At 40.2% G+C, this 17,299-nt stretch overlaps 1 protein-coding gene across 1 annotated transcript; it reads right to left on the bottom strand.

Annotated features, from left to right (window-relative positions):
• On the bottom strand, positions 1-11,941 carry LOC309383063 (uncharacterized protein). Its single transcript, XM_081935206.1, has 5 exons — positions 10,884-11,941; positions 6,860-7,130; positions 5,320-5,435; positions 3,398-3,633; positions 1-1,128 (listed from the first exon to the last, which is right to left on the bottom strand). Exons 1-5 carry the CDS (start codon positions 11,644-11,646, stop codon positions 946-948), a joined length of 1,569 nt encoding a protein of 522 aa, XP_081791332.1. The 5' UTR covers positions 11,647-11,941; the 3' UTR covers positions 1-945.
• Positions 11,942-17,299: the final 5,358 nt, after the last annotated feature.

The following is a 17,299-nucleotide window of genomic DNA, read 5'->3' as shown; positions in this document are numbered from 1 at the left end:
TACCAGTATAAACCATTTATTAACCCTTAAACAGTTTGCAACACTCAAAAACTTAGATAGCGTATGACCTAATGAATAGGAGAAATTATCCCTCTCCTAACATATGGACTATGCTTCTTCGAAAGGTTGACTCATTCTCCTTATGTCTTCCATATTTTCCTGCTCACGTGAGAGTCTGGATGACAAATTCTAACTAAATACTTCATTCACAGAGAGTCAACATGTTACAGCTGGGCAACCAACAGATTACAGTGGTCATTAAGGTTAAAGGAAAAAATACACTTAAAATGTGTCATTTCTTTTCCAAATTTCCCAAATTTCTCTTGGGCAATTTCAAACATTACCTGCTCCTAGCAAGGACAAGCACATCAATTTTGTCTCCTTCCACTGCTGAAAAAAACTGAAGTAGACCCTCCAAACCACAATAGAATTAAGATAAAAAGTACAACAAAACACCCTCAAAACAGAAGTATGCACACTAAAAGTAGTAGATGGTGGTTAATGAAAACAAAATATCAATCTTGATGTAATATCTGTGGCCCAGGTTTCTGAAATAAGATATTGGAGTTGATGTTGTATCTTTCTCTGGAGAGATCAGCTCTTAAAATGAATGAAACTTGAATAGTGATGTGCAGATCAAGTTCTTCAGTCTTTTCACAAACATGTTGTGAAAATGCTACCCTGCTCTGTATGTCCTTGATCCAATACGTCTGCCAGTTTGTAGGATTCTGGCAATTATACCTTGAGCACTTGTAAAAGAAGTAACCCCACAAAAAAGTAGAGATAAATTCTTCTATCAGTCGGAAAGCTCTATAGCCCTTGAAGTATAAAGAACCAGATTAATATGCACATCATCCAGGTTACGTAACAGACATTGTCTTCAGTTTTTTTCCCTGGGAAAAGGAAAATGGGATTCAGTAGAGCAATTGAGGATGGGCACCACAGTCATTTTAGTTCACCGAGGAAGCTCAGCAGTGCTTTGTGGAACTCCTCAGGCTTATCAAGATAGCAGGCGTGGCCAGCTCCCAACAACATGACAACTTTGGATCTGGGAATCTGCTGAAGACTTTCCAGAGACTGTATACCCAGGTCAGTATCACGCTGTCCATAAATTATCAATGTTGGTATCTAGAAATATTAAAACATAAATAAATGAGTAATGGTCCACAAGAATTATGTAAATAAACACTAAAATCACTTCCCAATCACTGCTAAACAATTGCCATTCTCTTCCATGCAACAAGGCCCTGTGAAATACATCAGCATGACATATCTGAATGCCCTTTCCAAAGATTATTGGCGGTGATCGGAATCTGGATACAATGGTCTACTATATGGGAATGACCTTGGGAGACAGGAGGAAGAACTGCAGACTATCGAATGGTCAGACAAATGGCAGCTAAATCCACAGAAGGAAGGAGGCTGTGGCGAACATCTCAGAAGATACCTTCCCTAGTTTCTTAGACTGGCAAAGTGAGGTAGGGAGAAATGTACCGTGCTTTCAGACTCTCCAAATTCTGTTAATATAACCTTACAATGAAAGCTAAGAGTTAGTACTCTGCAGACTTCTTGTCTGCAGTACTCCCAAGACTGACATTAATACAGCAGATAAAGAGGGCCAATTATTCTATCAATTCTACAGGGTGGGATCTTCAATTATTATTGGCCCTTCAAGCAGATGCTCTTGGCTATTCAAATCAAGGGACAGAACATCAGGTGTTTCAAAGGATATTGTTATGGAAATGTGTTTGTTGTTGTTAGTTGTGAAGTCGTGTCCGACCCATTGCAACCCCATGAACGACGTTTCTCCAGGCCTTGCTGTCCTCTACCATCCTCTGGAGTCCATTTAAGCTCATGCCTACTGCTTCGGTGACTCCATCCATCCACCTCATTCTTTGTCTTCCCTTTCTTCTTTTGCCCTCAATCGTTCCCAGCATTAGGCTCTTCTCTAGTGAGTCCTTCCTTCTCATTAGGTGGCCAAAGTATAGAAATGTGTATTTTATTCATTTGCTCTATGCATATAGTTGTCCATCTTTTACACACTAAGCAGCTTACAATAAAGCAAAAAAATGAGAAATAGAAAACAAAAATAAAAACACATAGCAGTCAGGCACAGTCTAACCTATCACCCATACAACCAGGAGATAAACTCTTAACCCGTGCTTGTGCTCAAGCACAGAGGCAAGTTTTCAACATCTTATTAAAGGCCAACAGGGACAGGGACAGTCTAATCTCAGGAGGCATGGTGCTCCAAAGGGCAGGTGCCATGGCAGGAATAAAAAGAAATAAACGGTAGGGATTGGTGATGAAGTGGTATTTGGAGTACTGCAATCCTATGTGGACCATTGACACATGCTTGCTATATCTGTCAAAAGGAAAACTGTACAAACCCAGCGTCTAGAACAGCCTTTCTTAAGTGGGGTTCCATAAGAAGTCATAAATGAAAAAAAAGATTTTTTTTTTAAAAATTACACTTTGTGCAGTGCTGGCGCTCATCAGGAAGGAAATTTTACATCCTGCAACTTAACTGCTGGCCTGCTGCTTTGCAGTTGTTGTGACCAATGTAAAATGAGGATTGTGTGGGTTAGAAGGAAATTGTATTGTGATGTTCTTGTGGGTTATTTTTATTATTGTTTTTATGCACAAGTTCCCTGAAATTACTTCAAGGATTTCCCCAGGCTATAAAGTTTGGGAAAGACTGGTCTATACTGTACTGACACCATGATTATGCTACCTAGTATTTTCATAGTAGAACTTTTTTCCCCCCAGCCTTCTTCCAGGCATATAAAACTAGAGAGATTTTCCTTCCTGGCATCACTGTCTACATAACTTTCTTCAAGTTCTGTCTCTTTCCTATTTCTCCATTTCAACATACGTAAGACATCTCTATTATGGGGCCCTGTGGGTTTGTATAAAAAGCCCTCTATGCCAGACATCAGATTCTACACCTGCTATGTGTCCTTGAAAGGTTCCATTCATCCCCCTTTTCCACTTTCTTACTAAAATCGCAAGGAAAATTTAAAACATATTTTCTTAATAAAACTCTAGACCAGGGACTGTACCGTCTACATTCCCAGGGAGACACATGTTTGCTTCAAAACATCTGTAATTTACACAGCCTCGAAAGTTAATACCGAAGAGAGACTATTTCCTTGGGATGTTAGGAAAGAAGGGTTAAACACACGGAAAATAACCACACTAATTTAATGGAATTAAAGTTTATATTAAATCAAATGAATTGCGTTTGCTTGGAATGAATATATGTATTTTTCTGAGATAATTTGTCTTTAAAATGAAGGATATTCACCAAGATACTTTTTTTTCCTGCTTTGGAATGGAGATGTCATCTTCCATGCAAATAAATATAACTAGCTATTCCAGTCCATTGATCTCTTACCTCGACCTGCTGATATTGTTGAGCTGTAAAATCCTTTGTACCCACTGGTGCAATAGACACAAAGCCCTTCAGCTGTTCTCCACTAGAAAAGAGGAATGGAATGGAATATCGGCCACTCATAGATGAGCTTATCAAAATGGGCTTCTGAAGGCCCAGCTCCTTGAAGACTTGCTCCAGAAAGGAAATGCGGCCTTTTGCGGTCGCGATGGAGGTTGAACGTGGGGAGCTCCCATAACCTGTTCAGAAACAAAGAAAAATTGGAACAACTAAAATAATTTTAAGCAATGAAAATCATTAAAACAATTCTAAGTAATAGCATTAGTCATTGATATCAAGGCTAGAAATTAAGACATGTATTGTTGTAATTCGTATCATTCTGATCTTTATAGAGGAACTACCTTTTTTTAACCTCCCTCCAGATATGCTGAAATTACAGCTCCTAGAATTTCTCAGGCCACAGATCTGGAGGGTACCAGGTACAGGAAGGCTGTGAAGCAATGTAACCATTGTCCTCCAACTTTCAAGGGAAAATTTGGCTCTTCTTTCTTATCCCCTAGTCAAATACAATTTAAGAGAAGTTGTGGCAAATTTATGTCCTTCCAAAGTAGCATTATTTATTTAAAGCATGTTTAAACTACACAACTCACATCTGTGAGACTGAAATATGCTATAAAATACATCACTGAGTTTGTACAGAGGTCAAAGTATTCTCAGAGAAAAACAACATGGCTATGCAGTTACCCCAGCAATCTCTACTGCTTTCTTACTTTTTACTTCTGGCTTTCTTTTTATGAGTTAAGCAATTTCCCTCGCCCTATAGCACCAGCCACTAGAAATCCTTCTAAAATATAAATCACTGATAATGCAAAATGAACTTTTGTAAACTAGCCCTGCTACTTCTCCAAAGTGATAATTTTAACTCTGCCCTTTGGAAACATATCGCTTCCAGGGGTGAGATCCTTCTCCAATCTTCTGGCCTTCTGGAATGACCTTAAATCCTGGCTCTGCTGGTTGGCTTGGGAGCCCGATGGGTGTGCACTATACTGGAGGTGGTTGACTGAATGAGAGATAAAGGCCTACCTTGTGCTTTTGGTTTTAACCTTCTATTTAATTGCTGTTAATTTTAATTTTAAAGCTATTAATGTTTTCATGTTTGTGCTTTTCATTAGACTTAAGGCTACCCAATTCCAGAGAGACTCTGAGGCTTACATTATAAAGAATAAAAAACAAAGACACTATACACAGCCAGACACGAATTCCAAGCACAAAATGTACTCAATAGGGACTCGACAGCCACTTTTCTCCCAAAGCTTAGAAGAGCCAGGGACTCTTAGGGACTTTTAGAATGGGGGCTAAAAAGACTCAGGTGGGGAGGGGGATGCTAAACAAATACAAGCCAAACATTTCCCTCCACCAAAGACAATAAAATACAAAAGTATTTGAAAGGGGGGATACATCTGCCAAATATATTTGGCAATGAAATCTTCAATATGCTGCTGATCACAACTTTTACAGGGCATGCCGTTCAAACAAACCAGACTCTCCCTTCTACTTAACAGATTCCAAGAACTTTTCCCCCTTATTAAATAATAAACTACATTCTCCCTATTATGAAAATAGATCAGAGGCATTAGAAGGGCCTCTACAACTGTTGGCATTTACTCCAGGGAGGGAGGGAGGGATGGAGGGAGGAAGGGGGGGGGGAATTACTGCCAATGGAACATGCAGATGGGAGTAATTTACTAAATAATGCTCATCCCTCTACTTTGGTTCGCTGCCTTCATCCAAAGTGTGTTGCCAAAGCAAAACCCCCAGAAATGTATATTATTACTGAATATCAGCCCATAAGAGAAAATGAAACCAGAACTGAAAAGCCAAAATGGGCTAAAAAGAATAATAATTAATTCACTGTTTATTCTTACCAGGCAAATCAATAGCTACTGCACGATAGCCATTCTCTGCAAGCAAAGCCAGTGTTCCTAGAGCCTCCCATGTCTTGGATGTGAAGGACTGGCCATGCAAGAAGATCACTGCCAGCCTGTTAAGAAAAAGAACTAGCAGCTGTCGTCATCTTTTTTACTATTCTGATTATGAGCAATGTATTTAAAAAAATACTTAAGTTCCAAAATATTTTATTCTTATAGTAGAACAAAATCCCTAAACTCATCTCAAAAAAAGGAAAATAAAAAAATTGGTCACTTTGAAACAGGAAAATTAAGAGAATTGGGGATTTTTTTTTAGCGCCACAGTAATACTTGCCTGAAGTATGGTTAGGAAACGTTATCTGGCATGAGATACATGAGCAATGTAATGAATAAATACAGCTGGGGAAAATAGATGTGTATTCTATTGTTTATGATAATATTGCCTGGTGGATACGTTGTAATACATCAGATATGTTGCAATACAATCAATAGAGATCTGATAATGATTATTTCAATACATCCAATTCTCATCAAGTTAAAGACGACTAATCTCAAACAATTTAAAAACTTAAAAAAGAGTTCATAAAATAACATGCTATATTATTAAAGAAATTAGATATATTTGGCAATCTTTGCCATATTTACCTTCCAATCATTAAAAGGTTATACGCTATACGTGCTAGTACAGAAGAAAATAAATACTCAGATTATCTGATAGAAAACATATTCTTAAATAGCTTGAGTAATTACCACAATCAATAATAGAAGTGTATGGTAGTAATAGAGTAGCGAAAACATATGATGCTCCTAATTGCAAATAATTGCTAATTAAGAGAAAGCCATTTTTAAGAGATGAAAGGTTATGCTTTTACAAACTTAGAAAATGAGATTCCCTTGTGGCATATTTTGGTGAGAAAAATGTATTTAGGGTCTCTGCAATGTCCGAGTAGGAGTTCTGTCTCTTATTTTGTACACCAAAAAAACCCACAGATTAACACAACAAATGCACAGTAGAAAGAACATTCCAGCATCAGCAAGCACGATTCAGCCATGGATTTACCAATGGTGAATTACTCTGCACTCTGCAAGAAATAAACTGCATTCTCTCTATGGATCCAGAATCTAGATAGGAATAATAATTGGGGGTTTTTTTAAAAGCTGCATGGTCATACAAATAGGGGCAGCTTATAAATCAAATGAGTAATAATACATCCATCTAGGAAGTACCAAGGAAAATAGATCAGTAAATATATATTTCATCACCTATTCACTGAAAGACAGTAATACCAAAACTGCAACTTTTAGTGGAGCAAAATGAATCAACCATTCAAGAGAATGATTCACTTTTAAAAATTAAATCAGCCAATATTCGTCATACTTTTGGTACTCTTTAAACCAACCAGAATTGCTGCCAGCAGCCCAAACTCAAGCTAAAGTTTCCTGTGTACTATTAGAATAGATAGGGTCCTTGAGTGTTATTTGTTATGTGAAGGACATTTAACTCTTTGAAGTCTCAAAAACCAGGAAGGTAACTTACCTTTCAGTGGAGGAAGCCACATCTTTTTGTACTAGCACAGCTTCCCTGAAGAAAACGGAAGAGTGCAAAATTGTCCCTGTCGCGATGGTGACATTCCCAGCACCTGTACCCTTCACCTCTTCCTCCATGGCCCGTGGTTTAGGGATGTCTACTGAAGCAGTAAATTTTTCTTGCTGGATTGCAGGAAGCAACAGGTAGAGGACAAAAGTGACAAGGATTCCTAGGACCAGCAGCGCCAGCCTGTTGCGGATCAAAGTGATAGTCATCTTTTCTGGAAGGATTTGAAAGAAAAAGAAAGATCCACTAGGATCAGAGAGCTTGCTATGGTAAGGTAATGAACTAACAAATAGCATGCACCACAGAACTGCAGGATTACTGCTGTAGTGTGTAAGAACATGGGAAATCAAGTGACTTGACATGTTTTCTTCCTCCTCAACCATTATGCCTTTTTTGAGGAGGGAGGGAAGTAATTATGGCTTTATTTGATACAAAAAATCAAGTTTATGGTTGAGTGATTAGGATAATCATATATCAAGTTCATCTTGCTTAGTGTTAGCTGTGTTAGCTTGTCCTTGCACCAGGGCTTAAAACTTTCCATCTCCATGGTAGCCACTGAAGTTGGAGATGGTGGGTAGCACTATATGAGCTAGGGTTAAGAACTGAAAATATTTGTATGCTTCAATAATAGTATCATATTGAATAGCTATTTAAGATTCAAATTTCTTTTTTAAGCAATACCAACGTAACCAGCTTTGGAAAAATATAGGCAATCACCAGGGCTGCTGTGATGTAAAAGTTAAGAATGTTGGAATATGATTGAAGAAAGTCAGATTAAAATCCACACTCAAAGCATTAAAATTACTCAGTGAGTCTGATCAGCAACCAAGGGCTACTACAAGGATCAAACTGCATGCAGAATTACAGAACTAAGTACATAATTTTAAAGATGGAGAAAGTAGAAGGTATATACAAACTATAAATTAGAACCAGTTTGATACAGAGTTTAAGGTCATGGCCTAGAAACCAGGAAACTGTGATCCCTAGTCTGATTTTAGAGAGAAAAACCGGCTGGATAACTTTGGGCCAGTCACTTCCTCTCAGCCGAACTCACCTGACAGAGTTGCTGTTGTGGGAAAAATAGGTGAAGGAAAGAGTATTGGTGTTTGCTGCCTTGAGTTGTATATGAAAAAGGCAAGATAAAAATAATTTTTCAAGGCCCTCCTGTGTCATTTCATCTATCCCACCTGCCTGTTCTTTTTCCAGGTAATCAATGGCAATAGACAAAATAGCAATAGCACTTAGACTTATATAGCGCTTCATGGTGCTTTAAAGCCCTCTCTAAGCGGTTTACAGCGTCAGCATATTGCCCCCCAACAATCTGGGTCCTCATTTTACCCTCCTCGGAAGGATGGAAGGCTGAGTAATCTTGAGCCAGTGAGATTCGAACTGCCAAACTACTGGCAGCCGGCAGTCAGTAGAAGTAGCCTGCAGTATTGCACTCTAACCACTGCACCACTGCAACTGCCAATATTAAATCCCACCTTTGTCCTTAGCAAGTAAGGATAATCTATGAAGATTTTGGAAGGTATAGGATAGTCCTATCCGCAGGGCCGGATTTTCCTCTAGGCTAACTAGGCTTCAGCCTAGGGCCTCAAGATCAAGAGGGGCCTTTTATTTTTATTTATTATCCGTGCCACATTTTTTATAAAGGTTAGTACCAATTACAACGTTTCATTTAATATATTGATATATATCACAGTAATGATGTATTTTATTATCTCTCATGTAATTTACAAACTTAAAAATGGGAGGTGAAAGGGCCCCATAAGTGGAATAGCCTAGGGCCTCTTTTCATCTAAATCCGGCCCTGCCTCTCCGCCTTGCATAATGACCTCTAAAGCCCAGGATTTGTATTAGCAGGATCCAAATCATAATCAGAAGGAAGTTGTAGAAACTGTTTCCTTCCCTATAATGGTTGATGTTTTTATCAGCTGGCTGATTAAAAAGAAATGCATTCTACTATTTATTCCCAATACTTACTTCCTGCACACTCATGCCACTGAAAACAATTTTAGTACAAGAATATGAAATACATCTTAAATTTAAGACAGCAACTAACCTCCTCCCTTGTCTCTTTTACAGTTTAAGACCTTCCCATACTCACAGGAAGGAAGATTCCCGCTTTCTACACTTTCCTTTTTCTAAACTACTTATCTGTTAGGCCCCACTGAAGCTCAGAATGATCTGTCTACTGAAACAAAATTCTGCTAAATTTACTCAGTTACAGGATTAAAATGCATTCTATGTCTTCCATATTGATGCTATACATCAGATCAGGTTTTGCAAAACATTTACCAGTCTTTTCCTTCTAAACCCTCAGGTTTTGCTGCTCCTCTGAGTTTTTCTTTCAATCTTTGTTAATGATATGTCCAAGTTGTCAAATTAGTCCTTTATCCAGATTATGTGGTAAGACAAACACAAAAGATAATTAGATTAAATGCCAAATAGTAGAGTCTATGGCCTTTTCCCATTAATATATATGGGAAATATAAAGTTAAAAAGCTATATATATATAAAGCTTTATATATATATAAAGCTTTTTTACTAGCAGAGCAAATTTCATTTTCAAAAGTGATAGGAAAACTGTAGAATACCCCACCCAGCATATATTGTAGATATCCATGCAAAAGTGCTTACAAAGGAACAGCTATTTCTGTACCTTTGAGGAAAATAATTCAGTTTCCAATATGTGAGACTGTTTTAGGTAAATTATTTAGGTAGCGCACCTTCTAGCTGATCTCACAATAATTGGGGTTTGGTATTCAAATATTTCAGAAGTCATCATCTTGATGCATAGATTTAAAATAGCGCCAAGTGCTTCTCCCACCCTTTCAGAATCAGCCAGGACAGATGTAAACAGCAATCAGACTAATTATTAATAACATCCAGACCTTACTACAATTGGTGAGAGGAATTGTTTTCCAGATCTCCTAAACATACTGATCTACATCTCTACAAAAGTTGAATAGGGAGCTTTGTGACTTTGTCACTTGCCCAAGAGGAATTTGCCAAATCCCACAAGTGAGGTTGCCATTAGAAAGATGGACACGACTCTCTCTGAAAGCAACTTCCTGCTGGGCCGTATAACAACAATTGGGTACTAAATGGTGAAAAATATACTACAGGAATGGTCACATATATTTGGAGATATTATTAGTAGTGAGGAAAAATTATTTTTTAAAATCATAGCAAACTAATTGTTATGTTTATTATGTACAAAATTGGTAAATATTTCACAAAATCAGTTTTAGGCAAAACCCATCTGCAGGCAAAATTGAGTACGTATGCGAAGAAGAAACGTCAGCCCATTATTTTCTAGCACTATAGGACTATTGTTCCAAAGAGTTCTGTACACTTGAAAATACAGCAATGCAAACAAATCTCTTGCTAGCATAATCCCATTTAAAAGTCTTTTATAAATATGGTAGAAGTCCAATGAAAAAACACCCTCTTGTAAATGATGTAATTTTCTAGTTGATTACAAGGGTTTGAAGCACCCCTTTCACTTCTGTATCAATAGCAGAATCTTGCAAATGGGTATAAAAATACCTCTCAACCTTATGCTTACTAGTAAGAGATAAAAGAATCACCGAGGAAACAAACACAAAAGGAACCAAGATACCGCTATTTCATTAAATAGACTCAGGTAAAGTCATATATCTGTATTTATCTATTCAGACATATGCAATAAGTGATGAGGAAGATGAAGACCTTCCAAGATTACAAGCCTTCCCCAGTGTCTCAGGATGTCACTGTCTGAAGTGAAGGCTTGGTTTGCATGCCTGCATATCATGGCACACTTAAACTAGATTCCATTCCACTGAATCTGTTACTACCGGTATTCATTATCCTTACTTCAAAATAACAGTCAAAGATTTCTAAAGTAATCTTGGTCAACACTATACCCAAAAGGAGCAAAGCTTTCTTCTCAGTCTGTACTAATTTTTCTCCATTTACCAACTACCTTTTTGGATTTCATCCAGTAGATGAACTGCAGACTGAATGTCCTTGAAGATGTAGGTTTTCCCCTGGTACAGAACCTTTAACTTCGCAGGGTACAATACGTAGGCCTGAACTCCTTCCTTTAGGAACTGTTGCTTGAGAGCCACAAAATGTTTCCGGCGGGCATATGTCAGTGGGCTGAGATCAGGAAAGAAGGAAACCTTGTGTCCATGGAAGTTTGTTGTACAGGGTGTCTTCAGTATTTTCTCCCGATGCCGCAAATCAGAAAGAGTGATTAGTACAGTACTACCATTACCTACCCGGCCATTATTTGCTGGGAGACGGTAAGCACTTTCTATACAGATGGGAACCTGTTTGCCATTTAAATCTAAGGCAGCCGGTAACAGATTTTCTATGAACGCGATAAGGTCCACATTTCCAATGGCGGCTGGGATACCTGTGACCCTCAAGTTCCGAGCTCGCAATTTGTTGTCTAGTGTCTCCAGCTTGGAGTCAGTCACCAACTTTCCTACTGCCAGCTCCTTCATTAAAGTAGCATGTTTGACAACGCAGCCTTGAGTAGATACCACCTTTGCTTCCAGGGCTCCCACACGGTGATCTGTGTCTTCCAGGCGTTTCTCAAGCTTTGCTAAACCAGCAGAGAGAGATGCCAAGGCTTGGTGTAAGGCATCACGTTCAGATATTATTTGCTCCAACAGTTCCTGAACTGAATTTGCCACATGAGGAGAGAAGTGTGCATCCTGAATTCTTCTAAGATGCATCATAACCCTTGTTCTACTTCCTTTTTGGGTTCTTTGGAGCGAATAGCTAATTCCTTTTCAGAACAGACGAAACATTGTTCGTGGAAAACAGTAGAAGCGGCATCATTCCTGCTGAGGCAAGCTTTCCACTGCCTTTGCTTGGTTTAAGTATAGGAGGACACACCCTTGTTTACCAGGTGATATATTTTTTTAACCTCAGACTGTGCACACCTACTCATACAAACCCTGTTTCTATTCAAGTAGTTTCATTGGCACGTGACAGTGAGAGGAAGGAATTGTTTAATGGGGTGGGAAAATATAAACCTTACTGAACGCTTACAAATTCACAAAGGCCTATGAGAGCAAGCAGGAGTTTCACAGTCGACACCCATCTTCTCCCATTCTACTCCCCATAGACTTCTTACATTGACCTAGCAAGTCTTTCAATTCAATCCCAACCTCCGATGTTTCAGGCACTTCCAAGAGCCCTTAGCCCCCCCAACGCGTCAACCTCTTATTTCTCCCCTCCTATTTCCAAAGATCTCCTAGGCGGGAGACCCAAGCACCTGTCGGGCTCCCGTTCTACTCCCACGCCCGGCATCCCGGCCTATAGGCCATCAATGAAGAAGAAGAAGAAAACCCTTTTGCATTAGGAATTGGGGGAGAGGGGGGAGCAAGCCTCGGCTTTCAGGGGAACCGTGCTCAAACAAATATTGCTGGCTGTTTTTTCCCTTTGACCGCGCGCTTCTTGCAAAAGACCTGACATGCAACGCGCGCGCACTCAAAAGCAACCGAGCTTTAATCTCTGCAAACGAAAACTTCCGAAGGCTGGGAAGAGACTCCCGCAAATTCACCCCGACTACCCAGGCGAGGCGCGATCCCTCGGCGAACCCTTCCCCGGGCCCTGGTCAGGAGGGAAGGGAGCACATAGGCCGACAGCCACCCGCCCCAGGTGTCTCTCCCCGGCCCGGCCCGCCCCAACGCGGGAGGGCCTTTGTCAGCCGCCGGCCATGGACCACCCTAGAGCCAAGCCAGACGCCGCGGGGACAAAACGCTCCTCCCTCCGCGGGGCAGGCCGGCCAGCTGGCCGGCCGACGGTACCTGCGCTTCGCAGCCGCTGCGTCTTCTCGCTCTCTCCCTCCCACGAGCGGGCGCTGCGCGAGCTAGTGACGCCAACTCTTTTCCTCCGCGACCCGCCGGCCCGGCTCCCCGCCTCCACGCGCCGGGCCCCATCTAGCGGCCAAGGGGAGCCCTGCCGCCCGCCCCCCCCCCCCCAAGGATCGGGAGGAGCGGCTGAAATTGGGAGGAGAGGGTTGTCTGTCCTCAGCAAGAGAAGGGGGGGGGTTGGTCCTTGTGTCTTCCTCGGATTTTCCGCACCTCCTCCGAAAGGGCCCCGTGGCCTACTTTGGCAGCGGGCGGGATCGGAGCGCGTTCGCGTTTGAAGCGAGGAAAATTCAGGGCATTTTATTTAAACTAAGAGGGGCGAGAGCCCAATTGTGCTTTTTTTTTCAAGAGGCAACTGGGCTTTCTGGTTTTTTTCTTTGAAGATGTTTCGCTTCTCAACCAAGAAGCTTCTGCAGCTCAGAGCTCCAAGAAGCTTCTTGGAGGAGAAGCGAAACATCTTCATAGAAAAACCAGAAAGTCTACTTGCCCCTTGAAAAAATCATCTTTGGGACAACCATTTATTTATTTGTTTGTAAAACGTGTACGAGATAGCAGGTATACGTATGAACATGGACATAAACAAAGGGAATGAGTACAAATAAATGGGGACAGTAGGACAGGGACATTAGGCACACTGGTGCGCTTATTCACACCCCCTTTACGGACCTCTTAGGAATGGGGTGAGGTCCATGGTAGATTGTTTAAGGTTGAAGCTGTGGGGGGTTGAGGATGTAACAACGGAGTCAGGTAGAGCATTCCAGGCTGTTGCTGAAGCCGTATTTTCTGCAATTGAGTTTGGAGCGGTTTACCTTGAGTTTGTATAGATTGTGTGCCTGTGTATTATTGAGGTTGAAGCTGAAGGAGTTGTTTGACAGGTAGAACGTAGCAGACAATTTTGTGTACTATCCTTAGGTCAGATCGCAGGCGGTGCAGTTCCAGAGTGTCCAAGACCAAAATTTCGAGCCTGGTGGCCTAAGGGATTTTATTGTGAGCAGACAATAGACAATAGTAACCATGACCTGGATGATTAAGAATCTCCCTAGACATCTAGAGGGTCGAGACATCCCCTTTATTCCTGCCTTCAAACCTTGAAGGAGCTGCTGGATACGGGACAACCACTAAATGGGAGCAAAAAGATGGTTAATTGCAAGTTGGTTATGACCAACTTGTAATCAAGCTTCCTAGTTTAGAGACCTCTTTAAAGGGAGCCAATCAATTCCTAAAATAAGGGGAATTGGGAAGGAGCAATTTTTTTCCATATAGGACAGCGGTTCTCAATCTTCCCAATGCCACGACCCTTTAATACAGTTCCTCATGTTGTGCTGACCCCCAACCATAAAATTGGTGTCTCGGTTCCTAAGACCATCGAAAAAAAGTGTTTTCCGATGGTCTTAGGCGACCCCTATGAAAGGATCGTTCAACCCCCAAAGGAGTCCCGACCCACAGGTTGAGAACCACAGATATAGAATTTTTCTCCATTCCTGCCCCCACCAGACGTTTTATGAAGAAAGCCATTTTCTGGTGTTTTGCAAGTTTTTGAACTTCAGATACCCTTATTCCATAAGACCATGCTCCTTCCGATGTAGTCTGGGTAAGGGGCTATTAAAATAGAAATCCAAACTCACCTGTGGACTGCCAAACCAAAGAATGTGCACTGCCTCTGATAGAAACTTAATCAATACATTATGCTAAGCCATGGTTTGTTCAAAAAGCATAGTGTGCTACACATACGTACACGCACACATAGCAATGGTTTAAATCGTGGTTTGTAAATGACAGCAGTTTTCATGCAACACACAAAGCCAAAAGCAAATCATATTCAGCATGTTATATGACAAAATTATTCACACCAGGAAAAACATAGTTTTGGGGAAATGAATGTGCAGATGGTGAATATTGGCTGCTTAGGATGTATTTAGGCTGTATTTCCACTTCCGCTCAGTCTATGTATGGCTGTTTTTTCACATCAGACTAAACCATATGTAATAAGGTTTGTTTACAGCAATCAGATTGCAGCTGCAAAATTAACATGATCACTAGAAGCAGCGAAGATGTCCACAAAACTGGATATTGTTTAGTATTTGGCTGCACTACAGTGGGCTTATTTGGTTTTAGCTTAGTGAAGACAGAGTAGGGTATGGAAATATAGATCTAACCAATTGTGCTTTATTTAAGACACAATAATGGCTCAGTGTGGTAAGCAAATTTAGCCTATTCGTAAATAGATACAGAGACACAAAATACTATTAGTACAGTTTTGAACCTTTTCTAACCCAGCACAAATCCAGGTCAGTTTTGTGCTGTAGATGATTTTTGTTACTCAGAGAAATGGGAAGCGACTATGTTTGTTTCTATTTTGTTCAGATGCTTAGCAGGTGTTGATGTTATTTTCAAATGTTGATGTATAGTAAGGAACAGTATTCCCCAAGGAAAACCTTGAACAATTTTAATGAGCTATTGCAATGGAAAAAAAAGAGAGCTGCTCTTAGTATAGTTCTTTTCCCCCTGGAATTTTCTTAATCATCAGATCAGATCACAGCCTTGGGCTGAGTTTTGCTACCTAAGAATGCATGACTTGGTTACTGAAAATGTTGTTTCTATGCTTGTTGGGAGAAAAAAGCGTAGATTAGCTAATAGTAAAGATACATAAAGTATCAGTAATTTCTGCTACTACCTTGATCTATTTTTTTAAATGAAATCTGCCCTGAAACACCAGTACATGATTGACTAAAATTTTTATGCAGTAGAAATTGCTCAATCAAGTGTTGCTTCTTTTTCCCCCTCTAACAAGATACACAAGATTGCCTTTTTCTCCTTCACTTAAAAAAAAATCACATAATTCTTACAAAAATCCAGACATTTGCATTTTTATTCAATTCCTTGCAACTTGTACTTTGCACCGTGCAAGAAGGACGGACTAGCAATAAGCTGTTCTTCAAACATAGCTGAATAAACACAGAGGGGGGTCAAAATGGCACCAAGTTTGGATCTCTGTTTGTAAGTATGTATTTTATAATCTGAGTTAGGTCAGTTAAAGAGATTAACTAGGTCAGTGTTCATCAACTTTATCAATTTTGAGACTGTGGAGCAAATCCGGGATTGACTAGAGGAAAGTTCATGCCTCAATGCCACATACATGTTTCTCTGAGTGCATCATACTATATATATGGTCAACAGGACACTAAGGACCTATTTGTTGTCAGTATACCCCAGCTGCCAGAAAAGCCAACTTAGTCCTAAATGGCATTAACAAGAGGGACTGAATCAAGATCACATGAAGTGTTAGTACCATTTTATAATGACAAGACCACACCTGGAATACTGCATCCGGTTTTGGTCACCATAATATATAAAAAAGATGTTGAGGCTTCAGAAAGAGTGCAGAGAGAAGCAACAAAGTTGGGGACTGGAGGCTACAATATGTGAAGAACAGTTGCAAGAATTGGTTATGTGTAGTTTAATGAAAAGAAGGACAAGGGGTGACATGATAGCAGTGTTCCAATATCTAAGGGAATCAACCTATTCTCCAAAGCACCTGAAGGCAGAACAAGAAGCAATAGATGGAAACTAATCAAGGAAAGAACAAAGCTAAAAATAAGAAATTTCGTGATAGTTAAAACTATTCATAGGTCTCCTGCTTGAGCAGGGGTTTGGACTAGAAGACTTCCCAGGTCCCTCCCAATTCTGTTATTCTCTTATGTGACTTTCCTCAAGAACTCAAAGGGACTGTGGAAGACAACACTGGAAACAAGTTCAAGGTATCGCCATAAGTAGCCATTAAGTATGGCATATACCAAGGTGATACACTGTCCCTGCTGCTATTTTGAATAGGCTTGAACCCCCTCAACTAGGTAATTTACAAGGATCGGATACAGATACAAGTTCAAGATTGGAACTACTGTCAACCACCTCTTCTATATGGATGACATTAAGCTGTATGCAAAGAGAGAACAAGACATCGACCTGTTGATCTACCTGACAGGGATGTACAGTAAGGACACCGGGATGTCATTCAGACTGGAGAAAAGTGTGGCGGGATGAGTGTCAAGAGAGAGAAAGTTGTTAAGACTGATAGAGTGAAACTACCAATGAGCCACATAACAGACATATAGACCAGCTACAAGTACTTTGGTATCCCACAACCATATAGGAACCAAGATGAGAAAGCAAGGAAGACAACAACAACCATTAGTACCACCAAAGTATAAGACAAGTCCTGAAGAGACAGTCAGTGAAGATCCTTGCCATGAACACATATGGCCTGCCAGTCATCAGCTATCCTACCAGTATAATGATCTGGCCACAGCAGGACATGAAGGCTACCAATGTGAAGTCATGGAGATTTCCATTCCCAAATCCAAACACCCAGAGTTTAGACTAGGCATACCCAGTTCTTGTAACTGTTCATGTTGATGAATCCTTATTTCTTATTTCACTCATATCACTCAACTTAATATTTAAGTTGTTTAAGCCAAAGGGAATAGTGTGATATGTATCTATGAAACATGTATCA

Source organism: Natrix helvetica, assembly GCF_964273705.1.
Source record: "Natrix helvetica genome assembly, chromosome: 1".
Lineage (NCBI taxonomy): Eukaryota > Metazoa > Chordata > Lepidosauria > Squamata > Natricidae > Natrix > Natrix helvetica.
This window is presented reverse-complemented; position numbering and strand designations above follow the sequence as displayed.